General features: G+C 46.8%; 1 protein-coding gene across 1 annotated transcript; it reads left to right on the top strand.

The window, feature by feature from the left end:
* The first annotated feature begins 1,568 nt into the window (after window positions 1–1,568).
* Window positions 1,569–14,876, top strand: LOC149332086 (uncharacterized). The gene is made up of 8 exons (XM_089557469.1): window positions 1,569–1,667; window positions 2,498–2,638; window positions 4,515–4,694; window positions 6,630–6,789; window positions 7,254–7,352; window positions 9,947–10,249; window positions 11,063–11,260; window positions 14,527–14,876. The coding sequence occupies exons 1-8, from the start codon at window positions 1,569–1,571 to the stop codon at window positions 14,874–14,876; spliced, it is 1,530 nt and encodes a 509-aa protein (XP_089413595.1).
* Window positions 14,877–15,093: the final 217 nt, after the last annotated feature.

The following is a 15,093-nucleotide window of genomic DNA, read 5'->3' as shown; positions in this document are numbered from 1 at the left end:
CCAACAGATCGACACAGACGTCGTCAAGTTCCACAGTGGCCCTGTGAAGTTCTGTCCGTTACTGTCGCAACTTTCTTCTCTCACTCGGGGCAGTGTTTTGGTAAAGGACGCTGCAGCTGATTTTTCGTTGTAGAAAAAGTTCCACACGGTGGTGGAAATAAGTAACTGGGCATAAATGTGTGTTTATTTTAAACTAACGCCTCTATTTCGTCATCGTAGTAGTGTGAGCGCGCGTGAATATCTAAAGTTTTTTAACAAATGTTATTTTTGTGAAATAAGGGTAACAAGTAAAACAGTGATTTTCAGAATTTTCTCGATTGTAGAACGTAATGCGTGCCTGAAAGGCACGCACTACGTTCTACCGTAATGCTCAATTTTTGCACAATTTATTACTTATGTCCCGGATGTAGACAGGTGCATCACGCGGTGTATTGACTGAATCCTTCTACTGTCTCTCGGGCATCTCGGTTCAGTGATGCCTCCTGCGGAGTACAGCTGTTATTACGCATTTATTCTTCTTGCTTTAATTCTCGCATTTATCTTTGCAGGCTAGATTAACCGCAGCTAACAAATCACAAATTTCGGACTCGCTTGAAACTGCACAACTTTCTTTGAAATTGCTCTACAGCGAACCTCTTTCTCCTTAAAATGAACAGGCCGCCGCGGTGGCGCAGTGGTTATGGTGCTCGGCTGCTGACCCGAAAGACGCGGGTTCGATTCCAGCCGCGGCGGTTGAATTTCTTCGGAGGAGAAATTCTAGAGGCCCGTGTACTGTGCGATGTCAGTGCACGTTAAAGAACCCCAGGTGGTCGAAATTTCCGGAGCCCTCCACTACGGCGTCTCTCATAGCCTTAGTCGCTTTGGGACGTTAAACCCCATAAACCAAACCAAACCAAACCTTGAAATGAACACGCCGTCTCAATCCAAATATGACTGCGTAATGCTTTTCAGGTTTCAGGTATAACAGTTGATCTTAAAAGAGCAGAGAGTGCCGCTTATAACCGCCGTTAATCGATTAGAATGAAAATAGCAAAATGGAGGAATCAGTGTGGAAGGAAGGGAACAATGAAAACCTGCCCTCTCTCGGGAAGAAAGGAAGTGAGAACACGGATAACCGCTTCTCCATCAGTGACCTACACGAAGTACACTTTGTTAAGTGCGCCATTTTCTAAGCGGTCCTGCATCATCTCCCCCAAGGCGTCCCCTTCTGGACCGGCCCAAGACCTCAGTTTTCATTGCTACTGTGCTTAAGTTCGCCTGGCCGTCATTCACTTGACCCAGCAGAAGTAGTGTTTCTGTAAGGATATTTAACATGAGCAGGCGTGGTTTAATCTGGCACCATGACTTACCATTTGCCGTTTTTTTTTCTCCTTAGAGTCCACGACGATGGAGAGGACCGGTGACCAGCCGGAATGGTAACTCAATTTTCTTTTTAGTACACGACCACGAGACCAGCAACCATGCATATCTGCAGGACAACTACCTGGGAACCACCGGCTGGACCAGATACCACTCATCGTAGGACTACGACCACCCTCAAACCTGACGGCCGTCATCTGGCCACCCAAATGATTAACGCGACCCTCGACTGGAATTTCGATCCATGCAACGATTTCTACAACTTCGCCTGCAGTAGATTCGAAGGAGGCAGAACCTTAATTGACAAGGTTAATTAAATTCTCCGTCTGCCTTTTGGAATATCATTGCAACCTAATTTCTCCCATCCCAACCCAAAGTACTTCCAAGGACATTCAAGAACAAGCAAGCCTTTTTGTACTTTCATACTCTATTTATCCTAGCATAAAAAGAATGCCTGTAGTCAGGTGGCTTTAAAAAGGAAAAATTGGTGTTGTTTTGTATCGGAAGGTTCCCGCACTATAACGACTAACGCTATTTACCCCGTAACACCTATTCTTGCAACTAAAGTGTGGTGTCTACGCGCAGCTTTTTAGACACAGAACTCAGAGGCTAGGCTAAAACTCCATTCCCATGAAAACGATGATCATTAAGTGGTTTTTGGCGTCGACGTCGCGAGTTTCAATTTAGTGCCTAGAAAAAATGTCAGTGCTGTTTCCTTTTAATACTTCCATATTTTTAAACAAAGCGCAGACAATTGGTTTTGTTGGAAACAGCTGTTTTTCAAATGCAAACAGAGCTGTACTAGCCGCAATAGATTCACCTAACTAAATGTGCCGCGGTGGCTCACTTGATTATGGTGCTCGGCTGCTAACCCGAAAAGCGCGAATACGACCCCGGCAGCGGCGGTCGCATTTCGACGGAGGCGAAATGCTAGAGGCCCGTGTACTGTGCGATGTCAGTGCACATTAGAGAACCCGAGGAGGTCTAAATTATGCGGAGCCATCCACTACGGCGTTCCTCATAGCCCGAGCTGCTTTGAGGCGTTAAACTGCATAAAAGAGCAATCATAGCCAAACGTGACCTGGCGTCACACAAGACAAACTTATATGCCACGTTGTTTTTACGATTCTTTCCCCAGATCGACCGCTACACGCAAAAAGCTGTCCGGGACATGCTCTGGAGCATCGAAGTCCCTCCTGGACAGCAGAAGCCCACCGAGAAAGCTGCGGCCTTATTCCGGGCCTGCACAAATCTGGAATCCAGCACTCCGTACTCCGAGGTGCAGAATCTGTAGTTATGGACTGCGCGGTCAGACGCGATCGTTGGCGATCGATGAGACCCTCTAACCCAGTCTAATCTCGAGGACAGTAAATTTCGTCCTCAAGAAGCAATTCGTGCTGTCCAACCGAATTCTCGTGTGTCTGTTATGTGCCTATTAACTGTCCCAAGAGGAAATTTTTCTTGTATTTATTTCCTTGTCACTTCATTTTTAATTTTTCAAATAATCCTTCCATTTGGCGGGGCACAGGTGGTTGTCAAACAGCTGCTTCCGTACATGCATTCATTTAGGCGGATCGGGATAAAACGGTGACCATCTACAATAATGCCACGAAAGGACTGATTAAAAGATTTATCATCATCATCATCATCATCATCATTTATTTTACCCTTAAAGTGCTCGGTTGAGGCATTGCATAAGGGGGAGGCGGGGACAAAGCAAATACAACTGAGGATAATACGTTAATACAACAAAACATAATGCAATGCAATAAAATTAAAAACGATACATCACAATACAACGTTGGTCAATAATGAATAGCGAAAGGCTGAATTAGGCGGTAACAACAACAAGAAAAAGAATAACTGTAACTGGGTGAAATTTGAGACAAATGGGCAGTATCTCTTATTCAGTACAGCGAATAATTAATGTCTGTCGAAATTTAGTAGCGTCGCGCTCGTTAACAATGTAAATACAATTTTCACTACACATGACAGTATTCGATATGCGTAAATGTTAGTATATGCATTTTTGTTCCTCCATTTTGCAATTGATGAACAATCGTTATGTATATTTCCTTCCGTGCCCTATACGTTACCCCAACGTATCTGTATGCGTCATATATATGTTTTTTCTCTATTATATCTTGTAGCAGTTGATGATGACGTCGAATTCTTATTGCACAAGTCCATCTCTGACCGACTAGCACCATGACACAAAGTGTTTTCGTCTACTGAACGTGAAGGTCAAAGCTCTGTTTCCCAAGCGATTCACATGAAAATGCCGACCACCTGGCCAAGTAAAAGCTTGTACTCGTTCTTTCATCGGTGGGTGCCCTACGGCGCCGGAGATCAAACATCGCACTTCCCTTATGATCCGAGCAGTTGTTGTTTATGTGGATTGTCATTTCGCGGCGTTGCTTACAGCGAGCTTTTGACCCTTTGAATTGGCCACCACTTTTCCCTCTCCCTTCTTGCCTATAAATAAGCCTTGCTCTTGGCCATAAACGTTCTTTACTTTCCCACACTTGATTCGTGTGGGTGAATCAGCTGAGCACATCTGGCCTGTAGCTACTAAAACTATTCTAGAATCAACGCTGTTGCTGCTCCGTCTAGCGGGAAAAGGCATTTTCATGACAGTAATGTCTCTCATAGCCTTAGTCGCTTTGGGACGCTAAACCCCATAAACCAAGCCAAACCAGTAATCCCCTCCTGTTCACCTGCCTTGAGGCACTACCGTGTTGCCGAAACAATGAACAACAAATAAATAAGCAAAATAAAGTTGTGTTGACAGCCATCGTTGTAGTGGTGCCGGAAATACAGTGCTTACAACAGCATTCTTGAAATGTGTGTGGATTCTGACCCTAGACAAAATTATTTATTTCTGGACAAAAGTACAATACCCTTCTGCTGGATGTGGATTGTTAAGGGACATCAGAGGGTCTGACGTTAACAAAGAAATTGCTGCTTCGCGCAGAACCCTTCGCTATTTTCAAGCACAAATAACTGCTTTTTATGTATGCGAGAAATGATGCTGCTGCATATTCTCTGTTTATACACTTCGGCCGCTAGTATCTCGCTAATGCCATTCCCTATATGAGCATATCCTGATCGCAAGCGAGCAAGTGAGAGCAAATTTCGTGCTTTTATACGCGCAGGTGCCCTCGTTGAGGCGTTTCTTAGACCGGTTGGGCCTCGACCTTTCGAACATGCGTTACGATCCGAACTTCGATATCCTGGCGCGGATCGGTAGCCTCTCGTTTGAATTCGGCGTACCAGCCTTCGCAAAGTTCAGCCTGTACAAGAGCCCCCCGGATATCCCTGGTTATATTTTAAAGGTACGTAAACTTGTACTCCGTCACGAGAGCAATAAATGATTTACATTGTCTTAATAATTTACATAAAACTACTCTTGAGGTACAGTCTTTGTCAAAAGTGTACAGCCCAAGGAGTTTGCTTCTGAGGCCTGCAGAGCGGCTCCTCTTGCATACTCGGGGACTCTAACCTCACGACTGCGGAGTGAACTTATGTCCTCATTCCTCCAAAACTTAGGACTGTCAAATGTGCTTAAGAGCCCCGCTACACGGCTTGGAAACAAGCGCCTCGGACTGTTTCTTTTTGACAAAGACTGTACACGCTATTCCAGTGAAGAACAATGATTCCGTGGGAGCCAGTGTTGGGTACATTGTAAATAAATATTACTGTTGAACACGATGTCATAAAGGCTCCTTGCGTTTTCACGATGCCAGTGACAAATAACTATAAAAGGCGTTACCGCCTCGTTTGTGTATACACGCGTTACGGCGAGTACACCAACGGATCCTGATTCACCAAACTTCATAATACTACTTTAACTTTAAAAAAAAAAGTATGAAGTTAGAGCCCACCTTTCAGTGTTTTGTTTTTTCAGGCATTCACTGCAGACTATTCCCTTAGCCACATGACTACGTCGACCACCTAAGTTGTTTCTAAGTCATTTAAATGGACACTAAGATTGGGCGTCTTTAAACGCAGACCGTTGAAATTCACAGGTTCCTCTGTAATTGCCTACGTGCTTGAACGGGGACCGCCTCCTAGATTATGGGGGTGACTTTTCGCCGGAAGGCTAAACAATAACTGTCCTTTAAATATTAAGATTATTTGAGAAGGCTGTAACTTTACCGAAGAAACTTGCCCAACTTTGCTCACGCATTTCGTGCGCGGAAAAGAAGAGTGGCTGCAGGAAGAAGCACTCAAAGAAGTATGTCGAGTGCTGTTCCGGTGTCGTTTACGAGATACCTTTGACCTGCAGTAGGGCTTACATAGGCCAGACTGGGCGGTGTGTCAATGACCGGGCCGGGGAACATTTGCGGGCATTAAGGGGTGGAGGTACACATTTGGCAGACCATTGTGCGAACTGCAGCGTGCGAGCCGCGGCTGAAGGAGATAAAGATACTTGGCAGGAGCGGTGATAAGACGGCACGTGAATTATTAGAAGCATTTCACATCAGGAAGAGGGGGCATGACTGTGTGAGTGACACATCAGTTAATCTTTTTGCAGGCAGAATACAGATACCTTGAGCACGCATTGTGATGTGACGATCGGTTTCTTTACTGCGCATGTCTCGTTTTATGTATATATTTTCGCTCTCTTACCTGCGAATAAATCAGATGAAGTTAGCGCCTGTCCTGTGTGTATCCTCCTCTTGTGTGCGTTTTTTCGTGTGCGCTTAAATTTCATTTCATTTATAAGCTGTAACTTTACTTTCTGTGCTCGCCTCACGCCTACGCTTAAGTGGTAATGTTTTTTAAAATTCACAAGGTGTTGAAAGTCACAAAAAGGCACTTTTGAAAGTGCTCCGAGAAGCATAAAAGGACCAGAGAAAACAATATTGCTTTATTGCTGCCTCGAGCCATTTTGTACTCGACAAGCCACTTAACCGCAGCAGAAGGCTACGGGCCAATCACGTTTTCTTCTGCAGCCGCTCGGTCGTTCGAATGTTTTTCTCGCCTCATGGATGACGTCATCGCCCTGTTTTTGAATGCTCAAAGCCATGTGCCATGTTGTGGGAGGTGAGGGAATTAGAAGCATTCCTGGTATTAGGTACGTTAGGTTACAAGCAATACTTATCTTTAGCCCTCATTCTGGGCGTCATCGTGGCTGCCAGACTGCAGTGCACAATTCAGTGGCCACCGCAAGATCTAAATAGTTTTATTCTAAACAGTCGCTATTACCCTAATGGATACTGCATAGAGAAAGTACAAATTACGCCTGTCTTGCTTGGCTTCCGCAGGTCGAGATCAACGAAGAAGACGAAGATTGGCTGAAAGCCAATCACCAAGGGTTCAGCTCTGCTGAGCTGAAGGCACAATACATTGACTACCTTCGCGTTTACTACCCCAGCCTTGTCGTGACGCGAATCCCCGAAAACACCATCGGCTCCGAGCGCGCCAGTATGTCCTCTCCTACGACGCAGTTACAGAACTACAATTTTCATTTCGTCAATTTGGTTCATATGCAGGATGATGAAAAAGCCATTGGGCTCTCTTAATAGAATGTCGGAACGGGCTCCTAACCGCTTAACATTTATAAGAAGGGCAGTAGGTCAACCTGCAAAGGAAACAAGCATGAGCACTGCGCCCTTTTTTTGGGCAAACCTAGTTTAAAACATTCGGACTGCAGAGGTAGTTCGTGTTTCACAGCGAACTGTAGAGTTCAAACTCGTACGCTCTTATCAGCGTATCTCAACAGACGTACAGGTTCAACTAACACTATTGTAAGCGATACTTGGTTTAGAAGATAAAACTTGAAATCATCTGAATTTTTTAGGTGATGAACCCTGCACAGTATGTCAAACTGTCACCTAAAGTTCTCAGAACAACCGAGGCTAGTTCTTTCTCTTTTTCCTTCAATGCAGTGCATGAACTCATAAGGAATCTTCGGAAACACAAGAGTGGGATTATACGGACGACTGTGGAAAGGCTTGGCAGCTTCACAGAGCGCTCCGTTTCAAACGGTGAGTTTGACTCGTAATAAGCCGGACTTGCTGCTACTGAACAATGTAAAAACTTAACGACCTCCATTTACATTCAAGTTTAGAGACCTGCGTACACGAGGCCTTGAACTGATGTCGAACAATTCTGACTTGATGGCACCGTTATATATCTAAAATTGCCTCTATTTGTTGACGCAAAATGTTTTTTAGAGTTGTAGATTTGTAGTTTTAAAAAAAATGGCTGAGGCTTAACTTGGTTAACCCTGGTCAGATGCGAAGCATATTGATGGCTAGGCTTGGTAATACATGGCTTTCCTTGGTTGAATACTTGGTCATTTTAATACAACCACTAGAAGCCTTCGTCGTGGGGGAAGGCAACGGCATGGCTACAGCGGAACGCCGACTAACCCCGAGACGCGCGTTGGGTGGGCGCCTGGATTGCCACGGAAGCCGCGTCCGCCTGCCCGGTGGAGCGAGCGTTTGAAATGCGCGGGAATGCCGCTCGAGGACATTCCGGTGTCTGTGCGATGGCATCGTTCTCCGTCTCCCAGCGCGTGACGGCGATCTGTCGGGACGTCTTGTGTCACGTGGTATGTCACGTGGTGTGTCGTCACTGTACCACGTGGTCTGCACGGCGTGCAACCACAGCGACGGCGCGAGGTGGACCCTCATCTTCCTCTGTCGTGACGTCATGTGTCACGTGGTGTGACGTCACTGTACCACGTGGTGTGCACGGCGCATAACCACGGCGAAGGGCTGTAGTGTACCTCCATCTCCCTCTGTCGTGACGTCATGTGTCACGTGGTGTGACGTCACTGTACCACATGGTGTGCACGGCGCGTAACCACTGCGAAGGGCTGTAGTGTAGCTCTAGTAATATGCTTCGCATAAAAAACATTGGGATTCTTGCGAATGGCAACATTTCCTCCCTGCCTACCAAAGCAACAACACAATGTAGACCAGCGCAGTCGCATTGTGCTACTGTATGAATATTTTTGGACGTGCCAATCTACATCTCTATATTTACTATCCACCTCTTCCTTTTAAGACGTGCTCCTGAAACACACATAGCGCATTAATTGTGCTTTATATGTCCTATCTGGTGGACGATCACGTTACTGAATGCATACCAAAAGCCTCAGACTACCGTGTGCAACCTGAATGGCACAGAAATAATTCTCAATGAAGCGCTGCTTAAAAAAAAAGATCTCTACTAAACGCCGTTATATACTTGAGTTGACAAAAAAGTAAAATGTAATTAACAACATATTCTGGAGTTTCAAGTAACCTGCCTACTAATTATCTTTTCTTATTGATGCATCTTTTGAATTGCATCAGAAAAAATTAAACAAAGTTGTCTATAACATTGCTTGCACGTTATATTATGAGATGGTAGATGTAATACAACAGAGTGTGATGCAAGAAAACGAATAACAGACTGTCCAAAAGAGCAGCGCTCTAGCCAAAGGCGGCGGTATTCACGATGAAGAGAATATATGACCGGTATGATAAAAAAAAATTGTGCGCGCATTGTATCGCAAAATTAGACTGTTTTCGTAACGACTTTCGTTATTAAACTTCATGACTGACTGAATACCAGCCCAGAGTTTTCTTGGGCAAGGTGTTTAGCGCGTGTATCAGTCCGTACGCGATGCCTCGAAATCGTCGCAAATGCAAACTCTCAGCGTGTTTTCAGCGCGGACAGTGTTGACCTTGAACATGACTTTGAAGAACGGAAGGAGTACAGCTTTCGATCTGATATGCTCTTGCACTGTCAGCAGAGCATGTTGAAAGGCGCACGAGCGCCTTGCTCACCCTGGCTGCAGTCGTGGGAAGCGTGCGCTCTGATTGGCTACCGTGGCGTGACGCGCCTCCTCATTGGCTCCAGCTGTTGCGAAGCGCATGCTGTGATTGGTTAACCATGCCTGGCGAGAGAGTAACATTGGCTACAGGCTCTTCTCCTCCACATGGCGATTTTGCTCCGGTCCTCCTCTCCAACACTGCGACGGAAGCTGTACATTTCGACTCCATTCTTCAAGGTCAAGATTTCCCGGACAAAGTTGAGCGAAATCGGCGATCGCGGGCACTATTGCTAGCGCAATAAAATATACCACAACAAAATTTTGCACGTCAATCACAAGGTCTTCGGTGGGTGCCTGACATATACAGAAATTCTGCAAAAATTAATATCTCCGCGGGAAATACTTGATGAGCGCAAATTTTCCGTTGTGTCGTAAAACATCACTGTAGCAGTCAATATATCGGCCTATCACCCACGGTCGGCTTGAATTTTTTCCTGCTACCGGCAATAATTTTCTAAGTTGGTTTTCTACCGCTGTCTTAAATACACGATGCGAGCGATGAACAAACCTTAAAAGAAATATTTTGCAAAGCATCGGAAGAGTGAACTATTAGCTTCAGTATTTTCATAGCAGTACCTCGCGATATTACAACATTCAATATTTTCGCCCAAGAATCCTTCACTTGGGTCCGAACATGATCCCAGTCTCGCTGGATAAGAAACATTGGCGGCTGCCCTGTGTAACCTGATGACCACTCAAGGCGGCGACAGTTCTGTAATGAAACAAAGCCCTCTAATCGCTCTTTTCTTCTAGCGCACTGGGTATGGATGGTCACGCATTTTACGAGCAAAGTTTTCAAGGCTACGGACGCCGTGCTGGTGTGGGACAGTGCGCCAACCACCGTCGGGCTGCTGATGAACAGAGGTCGCCTGGCACGCCATGACGCCCGCATCCTGTTGGGCTGGACCCTTGTTCGCCGGCTCCTGCTTTTTGCCCACAGCAAGGGGTTCCTGATACCTTCCAGAGAATGGGCCGAGGACTACGCCAACCTGTTCTGCTATGAAACGGTCTCAAGAGTAATGGGGATGGCCGTTTCGCACCGATACTTCAACACATGTGCGTACTCCTCTATTGTGATGGCATCGTAACGTTTGGTTTGGTTCGCGGAGAAATTCTAGAGGCCCGTGTACTGTGCGATGTCAGTGCACGTTAAAGAACCCCAGGTGGTCGAAATTTCCGGAGCCCTCCACTACGGCGTCTCTCATAGCCTTAGTCGCTTTGGGACGTTGAACCCCATAAACCAACCAACCAGTTTAACGTCCCAAAGCGGCTCAGGCTATGAGAGACGCCGTAGTGGAGGGCTTCGGAAATTTCAACCACCTGAGATTCTTTAAGGCGCACTGACATCGCACAGTACACGGGCCTCTAGAATTTCGCCTCCATCGAAATTCGACCGCTGCGGCCGGGATCGAATCCGCGGCTTGCGGGTGAGCAGCCGAGCGCCGTAACCGCTGTTCCATCGTACATGTCTTGCACGCGAGCAGCGTCCAGACCACAGAGTTAGATAAAATGGTGACAAAAGATAAGTAATATCTCAGTATGATAAAGTTATGCATCATTACAGCTTATAGCGTCTCATTCTTTTCCTTTGCTTTTTGCGCGGTTTTTCTCTTTCGGTATCGTTGCAAATATGCTGCTGTATTAGTAACTGGGCCCTCTCTAAAAGTAAAGTTTTCAGTGCGCTAAACTCGCTGACAATTGTTGCTTGGTTCATACAATATAACCCTGTACCACTGACCCTGTCTCCTTTTGTGTGTAAACACAAGTTAAAGTTTTGTAAGTCTACTTCGTATCGCGTAGTGCTTTACCTCGTAACAAGACGGCAAGGTGGCGTCTTTATTTCTCCCCTATGGATGCACTGTTCTTCAGTCGTTCCTCCGAATGCGGTGGAGTCCGCTCGAAGCCTGATGATGAACCTCGTGGACACTCTGGCGGAAAAGATCAGTAACACGTCCTGGATCCAGGAACCTGTACGGTCCGTGCTTTTGAGCAAAGCCCGGGATATGGCGCTCTTGATTGCCTACCCGGCGGAGTACGCCAACGAAACCGTGGTGGAAGACTTCTACGGTGAGCATGACAGGTCGGCCGGTTGGCTGCTCTACACCCTGGCTGCGTGTATTCGCTTACGCCTGGTTTGGTGGCCGAATGACGGGTTACCTGAAAGATTGCACCATTCTGCTAGTTTGGTAAACTGTTGAATGAATCTAATCAGGTCCTAGCTTGACCAATCGAACAATCAAGCATCGACTGTTGTCTCCCCTTGGTAGGATTGTTTTCCGTAGAGGTGTCCTGCACCTCGGTGATTTGTGCGAGCCCGGGCAGGCCTTTCAAAGCACAACGCCTAAAGAGAGCTCTCGTTTACAATGAAAAGCTAACTAGCATGAAACATGAATAAGCGAAATTATCAATCCGCAGAATTGCTTCGTGCTCGGTACTATTATACTGAGACAACCACATTACGGATACGGCCAGAATCCTGATATTAATGCGTCTGTTAGTACATTCTCAGTACTAACATTGGGTATGTTCGTGCCAGGCCACTAGTTGCTCTCACTTTTTACGCTCATTAAACTGCGTTTGCCGATAGGCCTTCGAAATTCCGTTTTTGCATAGCAAGTTGAGACAGCCAGCCTTCCTTCTCTCAACAAGGCATCAATTTAATTGTCAGAACTTGCGTTGTACCTTTTTCCTCGCTTTGTGAATTGGCCGTTCACCAATATTCGGGTATTTCCTCGAGCTTTCGTCATCACTTTCGGCAATCAAGACATCACTTTCGGCAATTTTTATGCGATAGCATTGGAGGTCCCGTTCTCCAGAAAAGTCGGTGGCGTTGTCCGTCGGTGTCACAAAAAGCCCATTGGTCGAGAGGGTCGTGACGTAGTAGCGACGTCAGTGCAGCAATATCTGAAAATAAAAAAAAAATGTCAGTGGCTTAGCTCGGCTATGCCAGGGTATAAGTAGCGAAATCGAGCGCAATGACGAGGCAAGCGGTGTGACGTCATACCAAACGGCTGCGGCGGCCCGGCGGCGAGGCACGCGGTGAGGCACGCGGTGTGACGTCATGCCAGACGGCGCGGCGAGCGGCGTCCGCCAGCTGCGGCGATTGCAAGGCAACGGCTCAAGGTCGGTCTCTGCGCCTCCTCGGGGCACCGCCCCAGCGAAATCGCATGTTCGTGGCCAATGTAGCTCTCGCTACAAAATTCTCGAACGGGCAACAGAACCGCTGTGCTATGCGTCGCGAGCCTGGCGCACTACCTTGACATCACCGAGAACCTTCGTTCGCTGCGATAATTGGAGGCCTTGCGCGGCCACCTCCTACGGCAAATCACTCAGCATTACTTTAAAGAAACACTTAATTAATTAGTCTAAAAAATTAAACGCAGCCTATACGCATCGAGCAACAGAAAGCGACATGTGTGACGTGTCAGTGCTCTCGCATTGCACACTTAAAGCACCTTAAGCATCGTCCAATTTTTACCTCGACACAGTGAACTGAACGCATACTCGCTTCGAGTTGTTGATCGACTCAACCGCACGCCGCCGGCAATATACAGTGTCCTTGGTTTTTGAGGCGCACGTGGTGTGTTAGATGGTCTTGTTCCCAGGTGCAGTTACACATGAGGGCGAATCTCATCTTACCTAGAGAGCCGAAGACACTATCAAGAAGTTTTCTACGCATACACGCTACTGTTCCTTTCAATGTGGGCACAGATGACGAAGTTTACGATCTGTCTGCTCGTACTGCAAGCACAGAGCACAGGATGAACCATGAAGATTGCAGCCTCGCTCTCTCGGCGGCCACATTCGCCAACATCTGGCAGGCTCTCGAACACGCATAACCCGTTCGTAGCAACAAAGTAGTAAGCGAAGAAAATTACGCGTTTGTTACTGACATCGGATTCAAGATGTCAATTTCTCCATACCTACGGTGTCCCACTGCTCACATTATCTATAATCAGCAAAGACGTAGAGCAGCCGGTTAATACTGACAACAGCGAAAAGCGGGTTGATAAGCCTTTCCAATGATTTTACCCTTAGGTTCAGCGCATTGGACACAAAACTTTCACGTCGCTTCATGCGCGTGAATTTGTACAAATGATTTTAAAGCAAAATAATTTAGAGCCGTCTTTACTAAAATGAAAGGAACGGAAAATGTTATTTCTGCTCAGCCCACATGTGGGGTAGCAGAACACCTCGACTTTTCAGGCTACGCTTCCTGCCTGTATACAAGGCGATCAAAATTAGGCTTCACAGACTTAATGGAATCAGCCACTGAGTGGCACATGAAATGTACTTCTGCACATAAGTTACGCATCCAGGCAAACACTAAGAGATGACAATCGTCACCGTAGGGCTCCTAAATTAACTAAAATATATTAACGAAGCTTTCAGCCACTGTGGCTAGCGCAAGTGTTTATACCGGGAACATAGGAGCAATGGCAGTTCTAGACTACTCAATTTGGTAGAGTTCTTCTAGAGCACGCGTATTCTTATATACTGGCTCTCATTGTGAACAGTGATTTGGCGTATTTAGCGTGCAAGGCGGTGGTAGTCTAGGCGAAATTCCTCCCTAGTGTGACGCACCTGTTGCCTCGCGGGTTTCTTTCATTTCGTTCAAAGTTAAAAGTAAACACATACAAGCTTCACCGGTCGTTGTGCGCCGTTTGAACACCAAACACCAGGTCATGTCGGCAGGACCTTTGCGGGGATCGTCACCACCACGCTTGCGAAATTACTGCGATCGAATTGATAATTTGGACGCGAATATACCGAAACACACGTGCACTTAGAGAATACTACGAAATGGAACTGTGAAGGTGCCTGCCTTTTAGTGTCTAATATAAGCATGCCCACTTACTGCAGTCAGTAAATGTTGACAATTTTAGTTAGGTGTCTCAATGTGAAAATTTTCACCTCGCTTTGGGTCTCCATTGTCGTATAAGTTCTGTGCGGAGGGTGCCTTCCCGTACCATTCAGCGCCTAGTCTTACAAATCTGCAAACCTTAGTTTTGACTGCCCTGCATGTTGACTTCCGTATCAATCCATCGCTCGTTAGCGTTTTGGCGAATGTAGTCTTCTCACACCTTGTGTATTTCTACGCTGACAGAACTCATCACTGAGTGGTAACAGACTCAGGCGCAGCCCTCTTTAGGATTTAGGATGTATCTTTATCCTCCCTATGTAAACTTGCTGCAGTGTAGGCACGTGCCGATTGCGTTGGCGTACTTTTCTCATTGCGTCTCTTCACCCACGAGTGATAAGTACTGCTCCAGACTCCCTCTAAGACTACCAGGTCCCAATATTTAACCAATATATTCTCCGTTTGCAGGCAGAACCAAGGTCACGCGCGAGGACCATAGACGCCGATACGGATTCTGAAGGATTCGCCGACTACGTCGGCCTGTTGCTGGCGCACGCCGCCTTCCAGAAGCTGCGTGCCAACGAGCGAGAAGAGATGCTTCCGGGCATTGGTCTCACCGCCAAACAGCTATTCTACGTGGCGCACTGCGCCAAGTGGTGCACCCAATCTTCAGAGGGCCTTAAGCGAAAGCCTTTCTCACGGTACTGGCCGAACCGTTCCCGTTGCATTGTTCCCTTGCAGAACATGCCGGAGTTTGCAGCCGCATATCAATGCAAACCAGGTGACCTTATGAAAGTCGACGATAGTTGTCACTTCTGGTAGAGTCTGTGTGCAGGAATAAAAAGGTTATTTTGTTGTATCGCTAAGCAAGCGGTGTGACGTCATGCCAAACAACGCCGGCGGCTCCGCGACAAGGCACGCGGTGTGACGTCATGCCAGGGGCCGCGGCGAGCGCGCGGCGTCTGCCAGCTGCAGCGGTTGCTAGGCAACGGCCCAAGGTGCCTCCTCTGAGCACCGCCACTGCGAAATCGCAAGTTCG

The sequence above is a fragment of the Amblyomma mixtum genome, chromosome 8 (assembly GCF_055824585.1).
Source record: "Amblyomma mixtum isolate Tamu chromosome 8, ASM5582458v1, whole genome shotgun sequence".
Classification (NCBI taxonomy): domain Eukaryota; kingdom Metazoa; phylum Arthropoda; class Arachnida; order Ixodida; family Ixodidae; genus Amblyomma; species Amblyomma mixtum.
The sequence above is the reverse complement of the archived record's forward strand: the minus strand, read 5'-3'. Positions and strand labels throughout refer to the sequence as shown.

Bases quoted from the DNA above. Each gene is read 5' to 3' on its own strand.
- LOC149332086 (XM_089557469.1), top strand. From the start codon at position 1,569: ATGATTAACGCGACCCTCGACTGGAATTTCGATCCATGCAACGATTTC. The intron at 2,639-4,514 runs GTGCAGAATCTG...TTATACGCGCAG, and splicing joins CCAGCACTCCGTACTCCGAG to GTGCCCTCGTTGAGGCGTTT. The intron at 7,353-9,946 runs GTGAGTTTGACT...CTTTTCTTCTAG, and splicing joins AGAGCGCTCCGTTTCAAACG to CGCACTGGGTATGGATGGTC.